The 22,697-nt window shown below is 41.4% G+C and overlaps 2 protein-coding genes across 2 annotated transcripts; one reads left to right on the forward strand and one right to left on the reverse strand.

Moving 5' to 3' along the window:
• Nucleotides 1-9,250: 9,250 nt before the first annotated feature.
• Nucleotides 9,251-12,783, reverse strand: LOC111956974 (quinone oxidoreductase-like). Its single transcript, XM_070436781.1, has 6 exons — nt 12,755-12,783; nt 12,343-12,415; nt 12,031-12,169; nt 9,846-10,017; nt 9,546-9,608; nt 9,251-9,380 (listed from the first exon to the last, which is right to left on the reverse strand). The coding sequence occupies exons 1-6, from the start codon at nt 12,781-12,783 to the stop codon at nt 9,251-9,253; spliced, it is 606 nt and encodes a 201-aa protein (XP_070292882.1).
• A 336-nt stretch (nt 12,784-13,119) lies between these two features.
• tyw3 (tRNA-yW synthesizing protein 3 homolog (S. cerevisiae)) lies at nt 13,120-17,240 on the forward strand. The gene is given in 4 exon segments (XM_070436754.1): nt 13,120-13,418; nt 14,014-14,089; nt 14,207-14,336; nt 14,521-17,240. Coding segments are annotated over 4 exon segments (531 nt in total). The 5' UTR covers nt 13,120-13,310; the 3' UTR covers nt 14,738-17,240.
• Nucleotides 17,241-22,697: the final 5,457 nt, after the last annotated feature.

Consider the following 22,697-nt stretch of genomic DNA (forward strand, 5'->3'; position numbering starts at 1 on the left):
ATTATATTGTTAAAAACACATTCAGCTCAGTAACAAATATTTTGCTCATTTGGCAGGGGAGACCAATCAAACTGGAGGAAAAGCGATGTTAACAATCTGGGAGTAATGCAACATGCATGGAGTCTATTCAGTTCACCCATGTTACATGTGTGTTTATCAGTCATAGCTAGAYTAGCAACAGCTGCCATGTACACAGTGACCAGATAGGGGGAATCCAGCGGTGGAAAAAGCACTCAATTGTTGATAGAAAATCACTCAAGTAAAAGTCACCCAGTAAAATACTACTTGAGTAAAAGTATTTGGTTTKAAATATACTCMCGTTTCAAAAGTAAAYGTAATTGCTAAAATATACTTAACATAGTCCCAGAATGTTGACGTTTTAAGTGAGTGTGTTTAGTGAGTCCGCCAGATCAGAGGCGGTAGGGATGACCAAGGATGTTCTATTGATAAGTGCGTGAATTGGGCCATTTTCCTGTCCTGCTAAGCTTCCAAAGTAAATAAATAAAACGTTTTATGTTTTCTTTAGGAATGTAGTAAATGTAAAAGTTGTCAAAAATGTAAATAGTAAAGTACAGATACCCCCCCCCAAACTACTTAAGTGGTCCTTTAAAGTATTTTTACTTAAGTACTTTCCACCACTCGGGGAATCTTAGATGGGTCTRACACCTAAGATGTCAGGTTTCTGTGGAGGCTGTTCATGTAAACTGTCTCCTTAACTCACCACCAGGACAGAGAAACAGGTCTGTGGGACAAGCATGTAAACACCCCTCCCACTGGGCCATGTCTCATCTGGGCCCTGTTTTTTACTTCCCAGGATCAGATCGATCTTGCTGTTTTTGAGCCGTTTTTTTCAGAAAATAATCAGATAGGATCATTCTGATCAAGATCACAGAATCCGGACTTTCAGTGCTTTGAACAGTCATTACGCCGATTCTGTTGCAAAACGTTTCTTAAACGGGATCAATTGGGGAGGGACTTATCTGAATCTGTCCAATAGAAACTAATTTTCGTAGCAAAACCGAATGTTTTGCAACTGTTTGGAGTAGTGATTAGACCCAAGGCTTACACCTTTCCATCTGTTGAACAGGTTGTGGTACTACTTCTACACCGTCAGGGAAAAAGATGAGTCAACTACATGAATTAAAGTATGATAAAAAAATATTAGATCTTTCATATCACTTACAAGATGCATTTATTTGTCACTTCTCAATATAACAACTGACCACCTACCTACAGTGCATTTATAAAGTATTCAGACCCCTTTCACTTTTTCCACATTTTGTTACGTTACAGCCTTATTATAAAATGGATAGAATAAAATTAAACCATCAATCTACACACAATACCCCATAACGACAAAGTGATTTTTTTTTTTTTTTGTGCAAATTTATTACAAATAAAAAACAGAAATACCTTATTTACATAAGTAGTCAGACCCTTTGCTATGAGACTCGAAATTGAGCTCAGGTGCATCCTGTTTCCATTGATCATCATTGAGATGTTTCTACAACTTGATTGGAGTCCACCTGTGGTAAATTCAATTGATTGGACATGATTTGAAAAGGCACACACCTGTCTATATAAGGTCCCACAGTTGACAGTGCATGTCAGAGCAAAAAACAAGCCATGAGGTCGAAAGAACTGTCCGTAGAGCTCCGAGACAGGATTGTGTCGAGGCACAGATCTGGGGAAGGGTACCAAAAGATTTCTGCAGCATTGAAGGTCCCCAAGAACAGTGGTCTCCATCAGTCCTAAATGGAAGAAGTTTGGAACAACCAAGACTCTTCCTACAACTGGTCGCCCGACCAAACTGAGCAATCCGGGGAGAAAGGCCATGGTCAGGGAGGTAGCCCAAAACCCAATGGTCACTCTGACAGAGCTCCTCTGTAGAGATGGGAAAACCTTCCACAAGGACAACCATCTCTGTGGCACTCCACCAATCAGGCCTTTATGGTAGAGTGGCCAGAGGGAAGCCACTCCTCAGTAAAAGGCACATGACAGCCCACTTGGAATTTGACAAAAGGTACCTAAAGACTCTCAGACCATGAGAAACAAGATTCTCTGATCTGATGAAACCAAGATTGAACTCCTTGGCCTGAATGCCAAGCGTCACGTCTGGAGGAAACCTGGCACCATCCCTACGGTGAACCATGGTGGTGGCAGCATCATGCTGTGGGGATGTTTTTCAGTGGTAGGGAATGGGAGACTAGTCAGGATCGATGGGAAAGATATAGGGCGCAAAGTACAGAGAGATCCTTGATGAAAACTGCTCCAGAGCGCTCAGGACCTCAGACTGGGGCAAAGGTTCACCTTCCAACAGGACAATGACCCTTAGCACAAGCCAAGACAACGCAGGAGTGGTTTCAGGACAAGTCTCTGAATGTCTTTGAGTGGCCCAGCCAGAGCCCGGACTAGAACCTGATTGAACATCTCTGGAGACCTGAAAATAGCTGTGCAGCGACGCTCCCCATCCAACCTGATAGAGCTTGAGACGATCTGCAGAGAAGAATGGGAGAAACTCCCCAAATACAGGTGTGCCAAGCTTATAGCTTCATACCCAAGAAGAACGTACAGAGTAAAGGGTCTGAATACTTGTGTAAATGTGGTATTGTATTATTTGTAATACATTTGTATAACATTTCTAAAAACCATTTTTTTTCTTTGTCATTATGGGGTATTTATTGTGTGTAGATCGATGAGGGAAAAAAACTATTGAATCCATTTTAGAATAAGGTAACAAAATGTTAATTCTGATTTAAAAGTCAGAAAAATCTAATTTATCTGTTTTTTGGCAATCGGATAACATTTGATCCTATACGATTGCCAAAATCTGATCAGATCAAACTGGGCTCAACTGTTGTTGAGTGTTCAGATTGAGGGGCACTACAATACTACTTCAAAACAGGACCTGACGATTGTACCCACATTGTTTTTCTTCAAAATAGTACCAGATAGGGGTTATTTGGCTTGTAACCAAAGTGAAACCTTTTTGGTGCTATATAGAACCCTTTTTTGAAAGTTCAATAAAGAACCATGCTCATAAGGTTCTCAATGGAACCTGCATGGTGCTATAAATAACACTTTCCTAAGGTTCCATAAAGAACCATTAAAAAGGATGCATATAGCACCAAAACAGGGTTCCGCTATGGTTACAACCCTTTTTGGGGCTATATAGAACCCTTTTTTATGGTTATTTATAGAAAGTTTATGGAGAATGGTTCTATAAAGAAACGTTCTCATTCTGAAAGGTTCTTTGTAGATCCTTTTAAAGAAACATACAAGTTTATTTTTATTCTGATCAGCCATATTATATTGTTAAAATTCCATAGGTGTTGTTATTGTGTTAATTGACAAGTTAAATCAAGTGCGCAACCTCTGCAACAGGTGGGGGTCCCCTGAGGAGGGAATTGAGAACCACTGACTGATTTTGTCAACCTTTCTTAATTGGCACAAGGCCATACGTGAGTCTTTCACAAGACATCGTCACTGCCCATAGTCATATACAGTTGAAGTCGGAAGTTTACATACACCTAAGCCAAATACATTTATACGTTTTTCACAATTCCTGACATTTAATCCAAGTAAAAAGTCCCTGTATTAGGTCAGTTAGGATCAGAACTTTATTTTAAGAATGTGAAATGTCAGAATAATAGTAGAGAGAATGATTTATTTCAGCTTTTATTTCTATCATCACATTCCCAGTGGGTCAGAAGTTTACATACACTCAATTAGCTTTTGGTAGCATTGCCTTTAAATTGTTTAACATGGGTCAAACATTTCCGGTAGCCTTCCACAAGCTTCCCACAATAAGTTGGGTGGATTTGTTGCCCATCCTCCTGACAGAGCTGGTGTAACTGAGTCAGGTTTGTAGGCCTCCTTGCTCGCATATGCTTTTTCAGTTCTGCCCACACATTTCTATAGGATTGAGGTCAGGGCTTTGTGATGGCCACTCCAATACCTTGACTTTCCTTAAGCCATTTTGCTGCAACTTTGGAAGTATGCTTGGGGTCATTGTCCATTGGAAGACCCATTTGCGACCAAGCTTTAACTTCCTGACTATGTCTTGAGATGTTGCTTCAATATACCCATATAATTTCCTGCCTCATATGCCATCTCTTTTTTTGAAGTGCACCAGTCCCTCCTGCATCAAAAGCACCCCCCCCCAACATGATGCTGCCACCCCCGTGCTTCACGGTTGGGATGAGGGTTCTTCGGCTTGCAAGCATCCCCCTTTTTCTCCAAACATAACGATGGTCATTATGGCCAAACAGTTCTATTTTTTGTTTCATACATTTCTCCAAAAAGTACGATCTTTGTCCCCATGTGCAGTGCAAACCGTAGTCAGGCTTTTTTATGGCGGTTTTGGAGCGTTGGCTTCTCCCTCGCTGAGCGGCCTTTCAGGTTATGTCGATATAGGACTCGTTTTACTGTGTGATATAGATACTTTTGTACCTTTTTCTTCCAGCATCTTCACAAGGCCCTTTGCTGTTGATTTGCACTTTTCTCGCACCAAAGTACGTTCATCTCTAGGAGACAGAACGCGTCTCCTTCCTGAGCAGTATGACGGCTGCGTGGTCCATGGTGTTTATACTTGCGTACTATTTTTGGACAGATGAACGTGGTACCTTCAGGCGTTTGGAAATTGCTCCCAAGGATGAACCAGACTTGTGGAGGTCTACAATTTTCTTTTCTGAGGTCTTGTTGATTTATTTAGATTTTCCCATGTATGTCAAAGCAAAAGAGCACTTGAAGATTTGAAAAGATAGGCCATTGAACCATCACATCCACAGTTACACTCCACATTGACTCAAATTATGTCAATTAGCCTATCAGAAGCTTCTAAAGCCATTACATAATTTTCTGGAATTTTCCAAGCTGTTTAAAGGCACAGTCAACTTAGTGTATGTCAACTTCTGACCCACTGGAATTGTGATACAGTGAAATATAAGTGAAATAATCTGTCTGTAAACAATTGTTGGAAAAATTACTTGTGTCATGCACAAAGTAGATGTCCTAACCAACTTGCCAAAACTATAGTTTGTTAACAAGAAATTTGTAGTGGTTGAAAAACGAGATTTAATGACTCCAACCTAAGTGTGTGTGGACTTCTGACTTCAACTGTACACGGAGTATACAAAACATTAGGAACACCTTCTTTATGAATACCCCCTTTTGCCCTCAGAACAGCCTCAATTCATCAGGGCATGGACTCAACAATGTGTCGAAAGCGTTCCACAGGGATGCTGGCCCCTGTTGACTCCAATGCTTCCCACAGTTGTGTCAAGTTGGCTGGATGTCCTTTGGGTGGTGGAACATTCTTGATACACACAGGATTACATTTATTTTATTTAACCTTTATTTAACTAGGCAAGGAAAACTGTTGAGCGTGAAAAACYTAGCAGCATTGCAGTTCTTGACAGACTCAAACCGGTGCGCCTGGCACCTACTAYCATACCCCGTTCAAAGGCACCTTATTTAACCTGTCTCCTTCCCTTCATCTACACTGACTGAAGTGGATTTAACAAGTGACATCAATGGGAGGCTTTGAAGCCTCTGATCGGCCATATTGGCATTCCCCAGTAGGAACAATCTTCCATAGGAAAGAATAGAATTCTACARTATTTATATTAAATTAAAAGGACAAAAGAAATGTTTAAGTCATCTTCAAGGATTTTTTTGTTATGTTTAGCTCACATAATATAATTTAAAAGTATACATTAAGGTTTATGTAATAGAATAAATGTGGCAAAAATGAATGTATTTCTATAACTCAAAATATTTTTTAAACAATGGTGGGGGAGTGCCAAGATGGAGGCACGGTGGCTTCAACATAGAGCCCTCTGTCCTATAAGTCATCTAGTGAATATATAAATCATTGAACACAACACAGTAGATAAACTCAAATCAAATGTTATTTGTCACATGCGCCGAATACAACAGTGAAATGCTTACTTAACCAACAATGCAGTTAAGAAWWAAAWWAAATAAAAGTAACAAATAATTAGAGCAGCAGTAAAATAACAATAGCGAGGCTATATACAGGGGGTACAGGTACAGAGTCAATGTGTGGGGGCACYGGTTAGCCAAGGTAATTGAGGTAATATGTACATGTAGTTAAAGTGACTATGCATAGATAATGAACAGAGTAGCAGCAGTGTAAAAGAGGGGGGTGGGCAATGCAAATAGTCTGGGTAGCCATTTGATTAGCTGTTCAGGAGTTTTRTGGCTTGTGGGTAGAAGCTGTGGACTGGAATGATACTCTCACTCACATTTGTGCAAAAAGAGCTGTGGGCAAACCAAGGCCGCAAATGTTCTAATGAGCCACCTCCCATACATTTTAATTATCACTAAAAGAGMAAAGAACCCTTTTGTGAACTGTAAAGTACCATTGAAGAGCTCAAGGGTTATCTGAGTCATTATAGTTCCACATAGAACCAACACCCATCCCAAAGAACCCTTGAGGAACCTTCACTGTTCAGTGTGTATAAATGTAAAAGAAGCRTCAGCATCATATAAGTACCATATAAGTGACAGCAACAAAGAAACATTATCTAGATCATAAACAAGTCTTACCTGCAGGCCTACATGGACCAGAGAATCAAACAGTACAAAAATACCACCGGGCTGCTCACAGATCAGCTGCTAGTCCATTACAGGTGAATACATGTAATAAACATMATTTCTCATTGTGCTTCATCATGTCGATGTTGACCAGCCCAGGTTACGGTAGTCAGTTCTACTGTGTCACAGTCAACCGTCTGTGTTCCTATTGTAGAGGCTGGGTAAGGTTACCTGTGCTCCTCTGGGCATGCTCAGTCCGCAGGGGCTGTCACCTGAGATGGCATGGATGGGACGGTGTCATACGCAGCCCTGACTTCTCTTGTACCTGATAGAGGTCAAATACTGTGCACTTCAACTCTATTCATCTGAAACAGGGGGCCTTCCCTTTGTAACAATTTAGAARAATGGCATTCAGATAAAATATTTATTTCATAACATTTTTCTTATGGCCAGTGAGCAATTGAAAKGATTCGACCCAATRYAYCTAAATTACAMCAAATTCACATGATTAAAGACAGGYAGATAACCAAAAGTGAGCACCATCGTCTTCGTCTGTGGCAAGATGTCAAGCAACGTGAATTCCATATGCATGAAACGCTTCCTCCACGACCTCATGTACAGTAATCAGAATTTCATCCTCTATGTCGATCAGTAACATTTAACAGTAAGTAGTTAGTTTTCCACACCTACCAGTGCCTATCTCAAAATAGAATACTGGTGAATTGAGTATAGCTAGATATAATTCCAATGMCTTGGCTGACAATAGGAAAATAAGAGCAGTTTTTACATGGCTAAAGGAGAAGGATTACTCATTCAATATATTCTGACAAAGTGGCCTGGGAAAAAGAGCGGGCCAGTAAATTCTATTTCTGTCATGGGCTAAGGAGTTCAAAAGGTGTTGCGATCCTATTCAAAAACAATCTAGATCTTGAGGTGCAATCCGTTAAATAATATCCTCAAGGAAGATGGATTCAAATAACTGTATTCTAATGGTAGGGGASTACAACAGTTTTAAGCATGTCAATAGACCGTAAAGGGAATCATACTACCATCTATAACCCTCTGGTGCTCAAAGAGATTATGAATATTATGGACACATTGGAGTCTACAGTCACATGCAGTATCCCACTCGGGTCCATTTTGGGGCCTATTCTGTTCCTAATCTCATGCTCCCTCTTGGCCATATCCCCAGAGACTATAACATCAACTTCCACAGCTAGGCTGACGATACCCAAATATACACTGAGTATGTAAAACATTAAGAACATGAATCCAGGCGAATCCATGTGAAAGCTATGAATGGGCAAAACAAAAGATTTAAGTGCCTTTGAGTGGGTGTTCCTAATGTTTGGTATACTCCGTAAAAGTGAAAAAAGTGAAAAAGAGTGTTGATGGAGTCGAATGCGATCAGATCATCAATTTACAGTGCCTTCAGAAAGTATTCATACTCCTTGACTTATTCCACATTTTGTTGTGTTACAGACTGAATTCAAAATGGATTCAATTTTCTTTCTCTTACCCATATACATACAATACTACATAATGACGAAGTGAAAAGATGTTTATAGAWATTTCTGCAAATGTATTGAAAAGGAAATACAGAWATATCACATGTACATAAGTGTCACACCCCTGAGTCAATACTATGCAGAAGCACCTTTGGCAGTGATTACAGCTGTGACTCTTTCTGGGTAAGTCTCTAMGAGCTTTCCACAACTGGAATTTTATTTTCAAAATTCTTCATGCTGTGTCAAATTGGTTGTTGATCATTGCTAGACAACCATTTTCAGGTCTTGCCATAGATTTTCAAGTAGAGTTAAGTCAAAACTGTAACTCGGCCACTCGGGAACATTTACTGTTTTCTCGTAAGCAACTCCAGTGTAGATTTGGCCTTGTGTTTTAGGTTATTGTCCTGGTGAAAGGTGAATTAATCTCCCAGTGTCTGGTGGAAAGCAGACTGAACCAGGTTTTCCTCTAGGATTTTGCCTGTGCTTAGCTCCATTCCATTTCTTTATCCTGAAAAACTCCCCAGTCCTTAATGAACAAATCATACCCATAACATGATGCAGCCACCACTATGCTTGAAAATATGGAGAGTGGTACTCAGTAATGTGTTGTATTGGATTTTCCTCAAACATAACACTTTGTATTCAGTACAAAAAGTTGAATTTGCTTTGCCACATTTTTTGCATTATTACTTTGATGCCTTGTTGCAAACAGGATGCATGTTTTGGAATATTTTTTACTCTGTACAGGCTTCCTTCTCTTCACTCTGTCAATTAGGTTAGTATTGGGGAATAACTACAATGTTGTTCATCCATCCTCAGTTTTTTTCCTATCACAGCCATTAAACTCRGTAACTCTGTTAAAGTCACCATTGGCTTCATGGGTGGTGGACCATTCTTGACACACACTGGAAACTGTTGAGCGTGAAAAATCCATCAGCGTTGCAGTTCTTGACACAAACCGGTATTTCTGGCACCTACTACCATACCCTGTTCAAAGGCACTGAAATGTTTTGTCTTGCCCATTCACCCTCTGAATGGCACACACACAATCCATGTCTCAATTGTCTCAAGGCTTAAAAATCCTTCTATAACTTGCCTCCTCCCGTTCATCAACACTGATTGAAGTGGATTTAACAAGTGACATCAATAAGGGATCATAGCTTTCACCTGGATTCATCTGGTCAGTCTATGTCATGGAAAGAGCATTCTATGTGAGCTCCGTTCTTCAGGACAAGCTTCAGTCCCTCTGGGGTCCCTGCTGTCCCCAGGACCCTCAGACCCAAGGCCATCTGACACGCTGCACACCCCCACCTGACAGATACACACCACCAAGAAAACGTCACAAACGCTGAGCCGTATTTAATCAACCCCACCTAAAAAACCTGTCGTGCAATAAAGGTCAGTTGAATTAATTTGATCTTCATAAATCAAAATGAAAAACAAAATATACAGCACAAACATTAAACAGAAGAGGGCATTGGTCTTACCCCGCCTCTGGCTCCATGGATGAGTACTGTCTCGCCTGCTTTAGCATGTGCTCTGCATCATAAGACASAATTCATTATACTGTACTGTACACACCCCCCAAACAAAGCCTATTACTTAATAATAGGCATACAGCTTTTAACATAAAATGTAAGTCTTTTCTGCCAGCCGAGTCAATGAACCTCCTCAATTTAATTGAACATTAAATCGATTGTGATGCTGAATCTGTCTAACCATGTCAAATCCAAAAACCTCAACCAAAACATTGGTGTCAAAATGTTGGTGTCTTACTTATGGGAGAGAGCTCTGTATGCTGTGAAGTAGGGGATCCCAATGGCAGCTCCCTGTTTGTAGTCTAAGGAGTCTGGCAGCCGAGGGACAAGGTCATCAGACACAACGGTGTATTCTGCATACCTTCCGGTCTCTGTGGCCGTGGTGAACACACGGTCACCAGCCTGAAAGATGAAAGGTCAAAAGATACACCTGAATGTCATGCAAACAACTTAAAGACATGTTCAGGAACTTTGGCGACTACTAAGTCTTTTTTAAACCTCCCGCTTTGGGCAGGATGTGTCAATGTGTAGTTCATACATGCATAATCTATGAGCAGAATTACTGTTTTACCTCACTTAGCCACGAAATCCCTAGTTTTTCTGGAAGCTATGATGCGCCATTTTCCTTACATTTTCCCCCACGTGGGCCAGCCCCCGAGCAATTCAAGTTCTAGCCAATGAGCTTCAGCCCCTCGCCAACTAAGCGACAGCCTGCAAGATGCACACACAGCAGAGCGAGAGGTAGAGAACAATGACATGGCACACATATGTGACGTAGTAAGCAATTTTCGGGGACCACTTTTGGCTCGTGAGCACTACATTCAGAAATACTGTCTAAAAAGTGTACAATAGTACTCAGAGAATCTCTTTAATATATACTGAACAAAAATATAAACGCAACATGTAAATTGTTGGTACCATGTTTCATGAGCTGAAATAAAAGATCCAGAAATGTTCCATACACACAAAAACTCCTATTTCTCTGATTGAGCACAAATTTGTTTACATCCTGTTAGTGAGGATTTCTCCTTTGCCAAGATAATCCATCCACCTGCAGGTGTGGCATATCAAGAAGCTGATTAAACAGTATGATCATTACAAAGGTGCACCTGTGCTGTGGACAATAAAAGGCACTCTAAAATGTGCCGTTCTGTCACACAACACAATGCCACAGTTTGAGGGAGCGTGCAATTGTCATGCTGACTGCAGGAATGTCCACCAGAGCTGTTGCCAGACAATTGAATTGATCTACCAATAAGCCGCCTCCAATGTCGTTTTAGAGAATTTGGCAGTACGTCTAACCAGCCTCACAACAGCAGATCAAGTGTAACCACGCCAGCCCAGGACCTCCACATCTGGCTTCTTCACCTACGATCTGTCTGAGACCAGCCACCCAGACATCTGAATAAACTGAGGAGTATTTCTGTCTGTAATAAAGCCCTTTTGTGGGMAAAAATGTATTCTGATTGGCTAGGCCTGGCTCCCCAGTGGGTGGRCCTTGCTCCCAAGTGGGTGGCCCTATGCCCCCCCAGGCCCACCCATGGCTGCACCCCTGCCCAGTTGTGAAATCCATAGATTAGGGCCTAATGAATTAATTTCAATTGACTGATTTCCAGAGGTGTGGACTCGAATCACATGACTTAGACTCGAGTTACAAATATGATGACTTGCAACTTGACTTTAACACCAATGACTCGTGACTTGACTGTAGCCTAAATCCTGCCTGATGTTACTGCTGTTCCTAAAACCATTGACATATGTTAGTCTACTGTAACCACACAGAGTGTACACACACAGAGTGTGTGTGTATATGTGTGTGTGTGTGTATATGTTAAGGTTGGGAGATTGTGTACAAGCCTACATCGCCCGATTGCGCCCCATAGCGATCCTCGATAGTCGATCACTATTGGGTGGGCGGGGGTCTTCTCATGGCTACCCATGTATTTCCATGGAAATGTAATGTTTATTTGGAAAGTAATAAATATATAGATATTTTTTTAAACCATTCATGATTTGCGTAAATGTAATATACTAACTATTACGCTTGTTAAACATATGAAATGGTATTACATTTGGTGAAGAGCACATTATGACTTGTTTAGGACTCGAAACTCAAAGTTTATGACTTGAGACTTGACTCGGACTTGCCTGTCTTGACTTGGGACTTGACTTGGGACTTGAGTGCTAAGACTTGAGACTTACTTGGGACKTGTAAAACAATGACTTGGTCCCACCTCTGCTGATTTCCTAATATGAACTGTAAATGCATTCACCAAAAGGCTACTTGTGGTTCATCAGTCTATATTCTTAAGTAGTGCTGGATGCAAAATGTTTCTTAACTACACTAGCATCACATTCCGCGTGAGAATACCATCAGTAATCATAATGTAACAGGGATGGATGGAGAAAATCAGCACCTGTAAGTTGGACCCCATCTCCAACAGCCTCCACAACCCCGGACACATCAGTTCCTGGAGTGTAGGGCAGGCTGGGCTTCCTGGTGTAGGTCCCAGAGCAGGTGTTGGTCTCCACTGGGTTCACTCCACACACATGGATCAGTACCTGGAGAACACACAGGCAGTTTCATGAGAACCATCGGCAGAACTACATTCAACTAACATAATACAACATATAAAACAGCTACAGGTAGAAGTGCAATAGCTAACCATGCAATGTATTTATTGTACTTTAGCAAAAGTAATAGTAAGTTCAAGTTTTTGAATTATTTTATTTACTGGTTTCTGATCTGAATTTGGCGCAGGTATGTACTGTGGGAACAGTTTCCAAACCGAAGGTCCTCCAAATTTACTCACTCACTCGAATGGCTCGTTAACTTGGATGTTGTAATCTGCACACAAATAGAGTAGTCTTTGTAAAYCACGTTAAATGCAGAACGCTGGCAAGCAGCAGTAGAAGACACACGAGTGACTTGTGGTCTTTGGAMAGTGGCATTAGCTAGCAAGTAAGCAATTTCTTGTTACCTAGGTAGCTAACTTCATTACGTCAACAGGACGTTTGAGTAGAAATACCATAATGTGTCTAAATACAACTAGCATAAACATATATCAAGGCAACGATAAGGTATGTCAAAACGGACTAATTCATGAGAGAAGTTGTAAGTGGCTGTCCTCCCCTCTGTTGCCTCACGGTGGCGACAGCAGGAAATTTTTAAACATCCGCGTTTGACCACAGATTATCCATTATATTAACTAGATATGAGAACAACAGGTTTCCACTAGTCCACCACAGCCACAAAGTCAAAATTGGCTATATTAAACATTCATCAAAACAAACATTTGATTTTTGGTTTTAATATAAGGTTAGGCATAAGGTTAGCAGTGTGGTTAAGATCAGGGTTAGGTTTAAAATCACATTTTGAGAAGAACTCTTCGCTTGGTGAGCGAAAAAAAAACAGTTGCCAGAGAAGACGGATTTTGGGCCCAGCTATCCCTCTCGCTTTACCTCTTCCTCTCTGATTTGACTGATCAGCATTTGACTCTCTCGGCAACCGTAAAACGCTTTTTTCATTTGATAAACAGGACATTTTATTCAAAACATTAGGCAAGCATGCTTGCTTACTAAATGCAAAACGCTGTATATTATAGATGATACAGAGTACTATACTCTCAAAATCTGTCTGTTAGCTAAAATGGAAAATGCATTTATCCAATGGAAGAAACAATGTCTWAACAACATAACTTAGATGTCAGCAAGAAGGGAGGACATCTCACATATTGTTTCTGCCATAAACAACTCAGCCTATTATTTCACCACCAGCTCMTGTTCTGGAAKGATTCTTCTCATAGATSGGGTGAGGTTTTTGCTAGCTTTTGTATTATTCCAGTCACTAAATGCCTGCTGCAGCTATCTATCTAACTAGTATACCATTGTAAGCTAGTTAGATAGCTAGCCTACTGTCATCCATTACATTATTCAAATAGCTAGCTACTATGCAAGTCATAGCTACARTGGTGTATCATCCTATTCCTGTGGTGTCTGTCTATTTATCATCTATCCGTCCCAGGTGTCAGACACTCCAGATGTGCAGAAACTGAACTGTCCCTGGCTTTTCATCACACCAAGAAATGTCATATGGGCGATTTGATGTCTGATTTGGAGATGTCATGTGAAGATACTGTGTTGAAGTTTTAAGTTTTGTGCTTCATGTCCAATGCAGACAGCTTGAAGATGCACAGCTTCTGGTTGGAGTTAAAGTCCTGCTCTCTAGTTCTCATTGAAAACACCAGAAAAAAATATCAGACTCTCCAGACTAGTTTACAACATGTTGCAGTTGGCTCTGTATAGCTTGCTTATATTAAAACTACTGTACCATGAACTGTGCATGCAATGTGTTGGCTGAAAAACACAGCAGTGATAGTTAATGTAAACTGATGTTTATTTTACAGCACTCTTTGGCAATAAACTCTGGCTTTAGAAACTCTGGATTGACTGTAGACAAGAAGGGCAAAATCATAACGATTTGTTATTGAGTTTAAGTTTTTCAATTATTCTTCTGTAATGAAGTGCTTTAATGCTTGTGTAACAGAAGATGTTTGTTTTATTCTGTGTGCATTCTCCATGGGATATTTCTCTAGGCAGTCCGAAGTACCCATGGTCTGGAGGTTCCACTGAGCCACAAAGGACAGGTCCTGGTGAAGGAGGACTACATCTACTTCCTGGTGGAAGTAGCCAATCAGAAAATGGAGGAAAATGTCAAACAAATTSAGAGGTAAATTGTCCATGACCAATTACAGCAGCTAGCTACATATCATTGTGTCTAAAATGATGATCAAAGTTTAGTTCATGACTTGATTTACAAAAAGCGCTCAGAATTTATTGGAATTTAAATATTCTCAGACCTCAACTCTTGAGCATACGATTCGCTATAGCAAAAGTTTTTYGTGCATCAACAGGTTCTACGAGTGGCTACAGTCTGCTTTCCAACCAGCTGAACCTCAAAGCCCAAGTAGACAGGAGACGGAGGAGAAATCTGTTTACAAGCAACGGAGGAAAAGAGGACAGACAGACGTTTAAACAGACACTCAGACAGACGCCTGCCAAGACAACAGAGACATTAATCCAGTTGACCTTGAGGACTGCTTGGGCAGTGGGCTGGATCTGTTCACATAGACAAATCAAATCAAATACATTTGTATTTGTCACGTGCTTCGTCAACAACGGGTGTAGACTCAACAATGAAATCCTTACTTACGGGCCCTTCCCAACAATGCAGAGAGGGAGAGAAAATAGAGAAATAATAGAAAAGTAATAATTCAAGCAATAATAAATTCACAATGAGTAATGATATCTTGGCTATATACACTGGATACCAGTCCCAAGTCGATGTGCAGGGGTACGAGGTAATTGAGGTAGATAAGTACATATACAATGCATTCGGAAAGTATTCAGACCCCTTGACCTTTTCCATATTTTGTTACATTACAGCCTTATTCTAAAATTGATTAAATTATTTCCCCCCCTCATCAATCTACGCACAATACCCAATAAGGACAAAGCAAAAACAGGTTTTTAGAAATTGTTGCAAATGTATTAAAAATAAAAAACTGAAATATAACATTTACATACAGTACCAGTAAAAAGTTTGGAAACACCTACTCTTTCCAGGGTTTTCTTTTATTTGTACTATTTTCTACATTGTAGAATAGTAGTGAAGACATCMAAATGATGAAATAACACATATGGAATCATGTAGTAACCAACACCATAGACAGATGTGTGCCTTTTCAAATCATGTCCAATCAATTGAATTTACCACAGGTGGACTCCAATCACATTGTAGAAACATCTCAAKAATGAWCAATGGAAACAGGATGCACCTGAGCTCAATTTCGAGTCTCAAAGCAAAGGGTCTGAATACTTATGTAAATAAGGTTTTTCTGTTTTTTATTTTTTCTACATTTGTAAAGTTTCAAAAAACTTGTTTTCTCTTTGTCATTATGGGGTATTGTGTGTAGATAGATAAAGAAAAATGTTTAATTTAATCTATTTTAGAATAAGGCTGTAATGTGGGAAAAGGGAAGGGGTCTGAACACTTTCCGAATRCACTCTATATCTKCCATTTCCATTACATACTGTATGTCTCAGGGATTATTTTGCGACATTGCTTTTGTTTAGTAAACCTACAGTACCAGTCAAAAGTGGAATCATATGGAATCATGTAGTAACCAAAAAAGTGATGAACAAATCAAAATATATTCTTCAAAGTAGCCACCCTTTGCATTGATGACAACTTTGTCATCAGTTAGTCAATTTCAAGATCTTTCTTCAAGTGCAGTCGCAAAAAAAAGTGCTATGATGAAACTGGCTCTCAYGAGGACCGCATCAGGAAAGGAAGACCTAGAGTTACCTCTGCTGCAGAGGATACGTTCGTTAGAGTTACCAGCCTCAGATTGCAGCCCAAATAAATGCTTCACAGAGTTAAAGTAACAGACACATTTCAACATCAACTGTTCAGAGCATACTGTGTGAATCAGGCCTTTATGGTTGAATTGCTGCAAAGAAACCACTACTAAAGGACACCAATAATAAGAAGAGACTTGAAGGCCTGAAATACGAGCAATGGACATTAAACCGGTGGAAATCTGTCCTTTGGTCTGATGAGTCCAAATGTTAGATTTTTGGTTCCAACCACCRTGTCTTTGTGAGACGCAGAGTAGGTGAACGGATGATCTCTGCATGTGTGGTTCCCACCGTGAAGCATGGAGGAGGAGGTGTGATTGTGTGGGGGTGTTTTACTGGTGACACTGTGATTTATTTAGAATTCAAGGCACACTTAACCAGCATGGCTACCACAGCATTCTGCAGCGATACACCATCCCATCTGGTTTGCGACTATAATTAGTTTTTCAACCAGACAATGACCCAACACACCTCCAGGCTGTGTAAGGGTTATTTGACCAAGAAGGAGAGTGATGGAGTGCTGAATTAGATGACCTGGCCTCCASAAWYACCCAACCTCAACCCAATTGAGATGGTTTKGGATGAGTTGGACCGCAGASTGAAGGAAAAGCAGCCAACAAGTGCTCAGCATATGTGGGAACTCTTTCAAGACTGTTGGGAAGGAATTCCAGGTGAAGCTAGTTGAGAGAATGCCAAGAGTGTGCAAAGCTGTCATCAAGGCAAAGGGTGGCTACTTTGAAGAATCTCAAATATAAAATATATTTTGATTTGTATTACACTTTTTTGGTTACTACATGATTCTATATGTGTTATTTTATATATCTGATGTCTTCACTATTATTCTACAATGTAGAAAATAGTAAAAATAAAGAAAATCCCTTGAATGGGTAGGTGTGTCCAAACGTTTGACTGGTATTGTAAGTATTCAGACCCTTTACTCAGTACTTTGTTGAATCACCTTTGGCTTCTCTGCAGATCCTCCCAAGCTCTGTCAGGTTGGATGGGGAGTGTCGCTGTACAGCTATTTTCAGGTCTCTCCAGAGATGTTTGATCTGGTTCAAGTCTGGGCTCTGGCTGGGCCACTCAATGACATTCAGAGACTTGTCCCAAAGCCACTCCTGCGTTGTCTTGGCTGTGTGCTTAGGGTCGTTGTCCTGTTGGAAGTTGAGCCTTTGTCTCAGTCTGAGGTCCTGAGCGCTCTGGAGCAGGTATTCATCAAGGATATCTTGGTACTTTGCTCCGTTCATCTTTCCCTCGATCCTGACTAGTCTCCCAGTCCCTGCCACTGAAAAACATAAAGTCAAATACTTTCAGAAGRCACTATACCTAGTAATAAAGTGACAAGGCAACAGGATAGATAATAAATAGTAGCAGCAGTGTATGTGAAGAGTCAAAAAAGTGTCTATGCAGATAGTCCGGGTAGCTATTTAGCTAGCTTTTTAACAGTCTTATGGCTTGGTGAGTAGAAGCTGTTTAGTGTCCTGTTGGTTCCAGACTTGGTGCATCAGTACTTTAGTCCTTTTTGAGGGTCTGAGGGCCAATGCAAATCTTTTCAGCCTCCATACAGGGTTGTTCAGAGATAATCGTTGGTCCCCATAATCATTAGGAAAACACTGGTCTTCTGGAAGACACTGTAAAGCTAGTCTAGACAGAGTAAAGAGTGGAGTGTATTCAACTGTGGTGTTATTARTGGACTAAAGCAGAAGGAGGTTTAAAAACAGATCAACCACACATTATTGTAAATATATTACAAGGTCAATCAAACATAGCCTTAAGACAAAGCATGGAGTGCATCCATATTTGTCCTTTATGTAAATATACCGTAAATCTAATCTCACTAAAGACTCTACCTCCCTTTGTTTTTGATGACTGGCGCCTGTGTAACAATAAAACAAAGTGCACGTTCGTGTTTGCTTTTGCCTCCCGTGCAACTCCCTCCAGTCTGTTTCAGTTTAATCCACCATCATTGTCTCAAAGCGCACAGAAGAACATACACACACAAGCATACGTACATCCATGTGTGTATGTATTTGTGCTTTCTATTTGAGTACAAAGTTGGCCGCTCTGTGYCTTTGCCTGTGAAGAGAGAGGAGATTTAGTACTACAGGGTAATACATCAACAGACCGCCAAGCACCTTTTTCATGTCTGACAGTTGCTCTGATGGGGATATGGCGTGCGGTTAAGAGCCCATTTCCTGAGGATTAGTATCCAGTCAGTCAGGTTCTGTCCAGGCCCGGTTGGTTCCTGCTGCACTCATGCCTCATTAGGGAGACCCGCCTCATTAACCAGGAAGAACTGCACCGGCTCTGCTCTGAACCACCAGGAGGCCCAGCTTCATGCCCAGGGTTTCCCCTGGTGTTACACTGTCCATAGGCCTCCCTGTCTGGCTCGGTTGCCGCATGTCTGTCTAAAATTATTTGTCTTCACTTGGTTTCAATAGAACATTTCTATGTCAGAAGCAGTTCAAGGTTTCACCTACTATTCTGAATACATTTGCCTTCTGAAAATGTGCTTTTCGCTACTCTGGAGAGAATCGTATGGAGCACACTGCAGTTTGGTTCCATGTTTGGATTTGAGCCGAAGAGTAGACTAGATATGCTTTTAATCTGCATGCTGCAGTATAAACACAGCTGGTCACAAACCTCAAGGTGGATGAGACAAATAACTTAACCTATACTCAATTTAACTCAGGGGATATTGTAGAGACACCTGCATGCACACATCATTATTTTGCATGCACCCTTCACTGCTAACAGGCTTATAGGGCCAGGGTGGCTCATTGCGAGAGATTAGGATTGGCAGTGTGTCTTCAGGCTGGGGGGTTGGTTGAGGGTTTTGAGGGGGGCATACGACCTCTGCAATCAGTGGTGAATTGGGAGTCCTGTCTGATTGTCAAGTGGGCTATTCTGCTACTGATTAGTAACTAGGGTCCTTCACCTGATTGGATGGCTGGACGTCCCCTCAGTGCCTGATTGGATAGCTGGGTGTGCTCCTCAGTCACTCCAAGTAATTATTGCTATTACTGTCAATCTGACCTTAGTTGGACAATCTACTCCCCCTTCACTGTGATAAACTGGCACACATAGAACAGAGGGCAAATTGCCTGGTACTTTAAAGGGCATGTAGAATTATCATTGCTCCTTCCATACACACACCAGAAATTAGCTTTCATTTCAATATCACAGGTGAAGGTTTCCCAGATGGAAAAAGACTACAGTTTACTATAGAATACTATAGTACTTACTATAGAATTCTGTAGTAAACTGTCGTATAGAGTACTATACTAATCAAATCAAATCAAATGTATTTATATAGCCCTTCTTACATCAGTTGATATCTCAAAGTGCTGTACAGAAACCCAGCCTAAAACCCCAAACAGCAAGCAATGCAGGTGTAGAAGCACGGTGGCTAGGAAAAACTCCCTAGAAAGGCCAAAACCTAGGAAGAAAGCTAGAGAGGAACCAGGCTATGAGGGGTGGCTAGTCCTCTTCTGGCTGTGCCGGGTGTAGCTTGCTTGCTGGCTTGCTACAGAATTTTGTAGTATACTATACTACYCACTGTAGTATCTCTCGATCATGTGTAGTACTTACTGTAGAATGTTATAGTATACTGTAGAATACTACAGTATTTAATTTGCATATACCAAGCCCATTCCCCTCCCCCACATGCCAAGTCAAATAAAATGTTATTGGTCACATACACATGKTTAGCAGATGTTATTGTGAGTGTAGCGAAATGCCTGTGCTTCTAGTTCCGACTGCAGTAATATCTAACAAGTAATGAACAATTCCAACTACCTAATACACACAAATCTAAGTAAAGGAATGGAGTAAGAATATATACATACAAATATATGGAAGAGACATTACAGAGTGGCATAGGCTAGATGCAATAGATGGTATAAAATACAGTATATATTGTACATATGAGATGAGTAATGCAAGATACAGTATGTAAACATTATTAAAGTGGCATTATTAAAGTGACTAGTGATCATATTATTAAAGTGGCCAATGATTTCAAGTCTTATGTAGGCAGCAGCCTTTCTGTGTTAGTGATGGCTGTTTAACAGTCTGATGGCCTTGAGATAGAAGCTGTTTTTCAGTCTCTCGGTCCAAGCTTTGATGCAACTGTACTGACCTCGCCTTCTGGATGGTAGTGGAGTGAACAGGCAGTGGCTCGGGTGGTTGTTGTCCTTGATGATCTTTTTGGCCTTCCTGTGGCATCGGGTGCTGTAGGTGTCCTGGAGGTCAGGTAGTTTGCTCCCAGTGATGCGTTGTGCARACCGCACCACCCTCTGGAGAGCCCTGCGGTTGTGGGCGGWGCAGACCATATAGTGTGTTCCCTACAGGTTATAGAACAGAGCGAAAGCGCTGAACTATCTGTCCAGACACCTGAATAGATAGTTCCTAACTACAATTTCTGGATTTTTTGTTGTTGTTGTATTTCTCCAGTAGGTTTCCTGGAAGGGAAAGCCTCCACTTCTATGACAAAGATAATAAAACAAAAACAAAACAAAACACTACAGTGAAAACTATAGTATACTATAGTTTTTTTTTCATGTGGGTTATGTGAAAGGTTTAAACTTTTTGAGAAGATTGATACAAGTAAATCGAGCAGCTGATGGTCAAGCAATGGATACTCCTAGGCTTGGCATCAGGACTCTGTGGATCTCATCAAAGGTCAACTCTGGAACACTATAAGGTCATAACTTGTRTTGTGAGTCAATCCTGTTTGTGAAGAAATGTTGTGAGTGGGTTTGGCTTTCCCAGCTTCCCAAAACATGTCCACAAACAACCTAAAACGTGGAGGATATGCCTTGTTTTTTGTTTTGGGAACAGCCATCAAGTCTAATCTCTTAAGGATGAGGGTGGTGTTTGAGTGTGTGTGTTGTTGAAGGGTTGTTGTCATCCTCCTTGGGGCAGATTGTTTGGCCACCTTGTCCTGTTGCACCAGCCTCTACACAGGCTCCCCCCTAGATCTGTATCTTTATAYGGCCTATCAGGGCTAAGAGAGATGGCTATATCCCTTATCTGTGAGGGTTCCTCAGTGGCAGCATTTCAGAGGGTCAAGGTTATGGTGAGAATCAGGGTTTGGGTTACTAGAAGTACAAGTTGCAGTCACTATACCACAGTTCTAGGATCAGATTACCCAACCCCAATCCTAAATTTATCTGACCCTAGTATCAGAGGTTGGGGGCAACTTCTTCTACCTACTCTGTGTATAGCTCAGTCCCTTCCAGACAAAACCACCCTCCACGCTGCCTGCCTGGAGTTGTTGTCACCTGACCCAAACAGGAAGTGYCTCTCGTTTGATCCTGACAACTCTGACATTCATGAATTTCCTACGTGGCCCATGGTGGTCCCTCCACCTCAAAACTTACAGTACAGCTACCAGCAGCAGTTTACAATTACACTCATGTCTGAGGTAGGGTGGACGGGAGTGTGAGGAAGGGGGGCCTGACTCCACGGGGAAAGTAGAATAACTCGACTCTCGCTTTCATCTCAGCCGCACAATTGGCTATCGAGAAGCAGCTCGAACCTAAGGTCCCTGACTTGCCCGGCTACACCACCGGAGAAACGGACGGAAAATAAAATAAACAGTTGTACTCTGGGTACTGTATCATTATCACAACAAAGCGAGGGGGCGGGAAGCCCTGAAATCGGAGTACGGGCACATCTGGAGTGYGTTAATCAGCCGATGAATGACGGATGCATTCTATTCCGCCGGCCGACACATGCAGGGCCGGCTGCAAGTCACTTGTGACTAGTGGAAATTACATCATCAGGATGAATTGGCCTTATTCTGGGCTTTAGGCATCATTTGGGTTGAGGGTGGCCCATCTCAGAGCCCTGAATAATCACATGCTGTCCACTCCAGGCATGGCTATTAGTTACCTTGCCTAAATTGCTTCCATTTAGTACAGTGGCCTCCAGAGTGGTGGTAGGCCTTCAGTAAAGTAGGAAATAGTTTACCGGTATATGTCTAGATGAGAATAGATATAGGTTTATCATCCATTTTTTAACATGATGTCTGCAGGTATTTAAGTTACACATTTTAGCCATTTAGCAACTTACAGGAGCTATTAGGGTTAAGTTGTTCAAGGGCACATCAACAGATTTTTAAACCTAGTCAGGTCAGAGATTTGAACCAGCAACCTTTTGGTTACTGGCCCAACGCACTTAACCACTAGGCTCCTGCAAGCATCTATGCAAGTGGCATCACACAGTAGAGTATTTAGTAATGTGCCGTAATAACGTAGCCTGTACCTGACTGTTCTTAAGGTATTCTTCACTACCTGTTCCTGTTCGGTCAAATCATAACCTGTGGACTTCTGTCTCGATCAGGCCCCTAGACATTTTACCATCTCCTCCACCCCTCCCCCTSTCCTCCCTTCTCTCCTGACGGGWGGCGTGCTCCCTGTTTGCCGGTGGGCCGGCTGCAATTAGTCAGATCCCCTGTAATTTCCTGGAGCCCTCTGAAGTGGTCGATGGGGGGGACAAGGGGATGGAGGGGGTACATAGAGGAGAGGGGCCGGCGGAGAAGGAGGAATTCAATTTTGATAAACTCCCATATCTATTGGGTGAAATACCACAGTGTGCCATCACAGCARCAAGATTTGTGACCTTTTGCCACAAGAAAAGAGCAACCAGTGAAGAACAAACACCA

The sequence above is a fragment of the Salvelinus sp. IW2-2015 genome, linkage group LG32 (assembly GCF_002910315.2).
Source record: "Salvelinus sp. IW2-2015 linkage group LG32, ASM291031v2, whole genome shotgun sequence".
Lineage (NCBI taxonomy): Eukaryota > Metazoa > Chordata > Actinopteri > Salmoniformes > Salmonidae > Salvelinus > Salvelinus sp. IW2-2015.

What these genes read in the sequence shown, in the direction of transcription:
- LOC111956974 (XM_070436781.1), bottom strand. Translation starts at nt 12,783, where the DNA reads ATGTTTAAAAATTTCCTGCTGTCGCCACC. An exon ending in AATTTCCTGCTGTCGCCACC is followed by an intron (nt 12,416 to 12,754) that starts GTGAGGCAACAG and finishes CGAGTGAGTGAG; the next exon opens with TAAATTTGGAGGACCTTCGG. An exon ending in TACAGAGCTCTCTCCCATAA is followed by an intron (nt 9,609 to 9,845) that starts GTAAGACACCAA and finishes CTTATGATGCAG; the next exon opens with AGCACATGCTAAAGCAGGCG.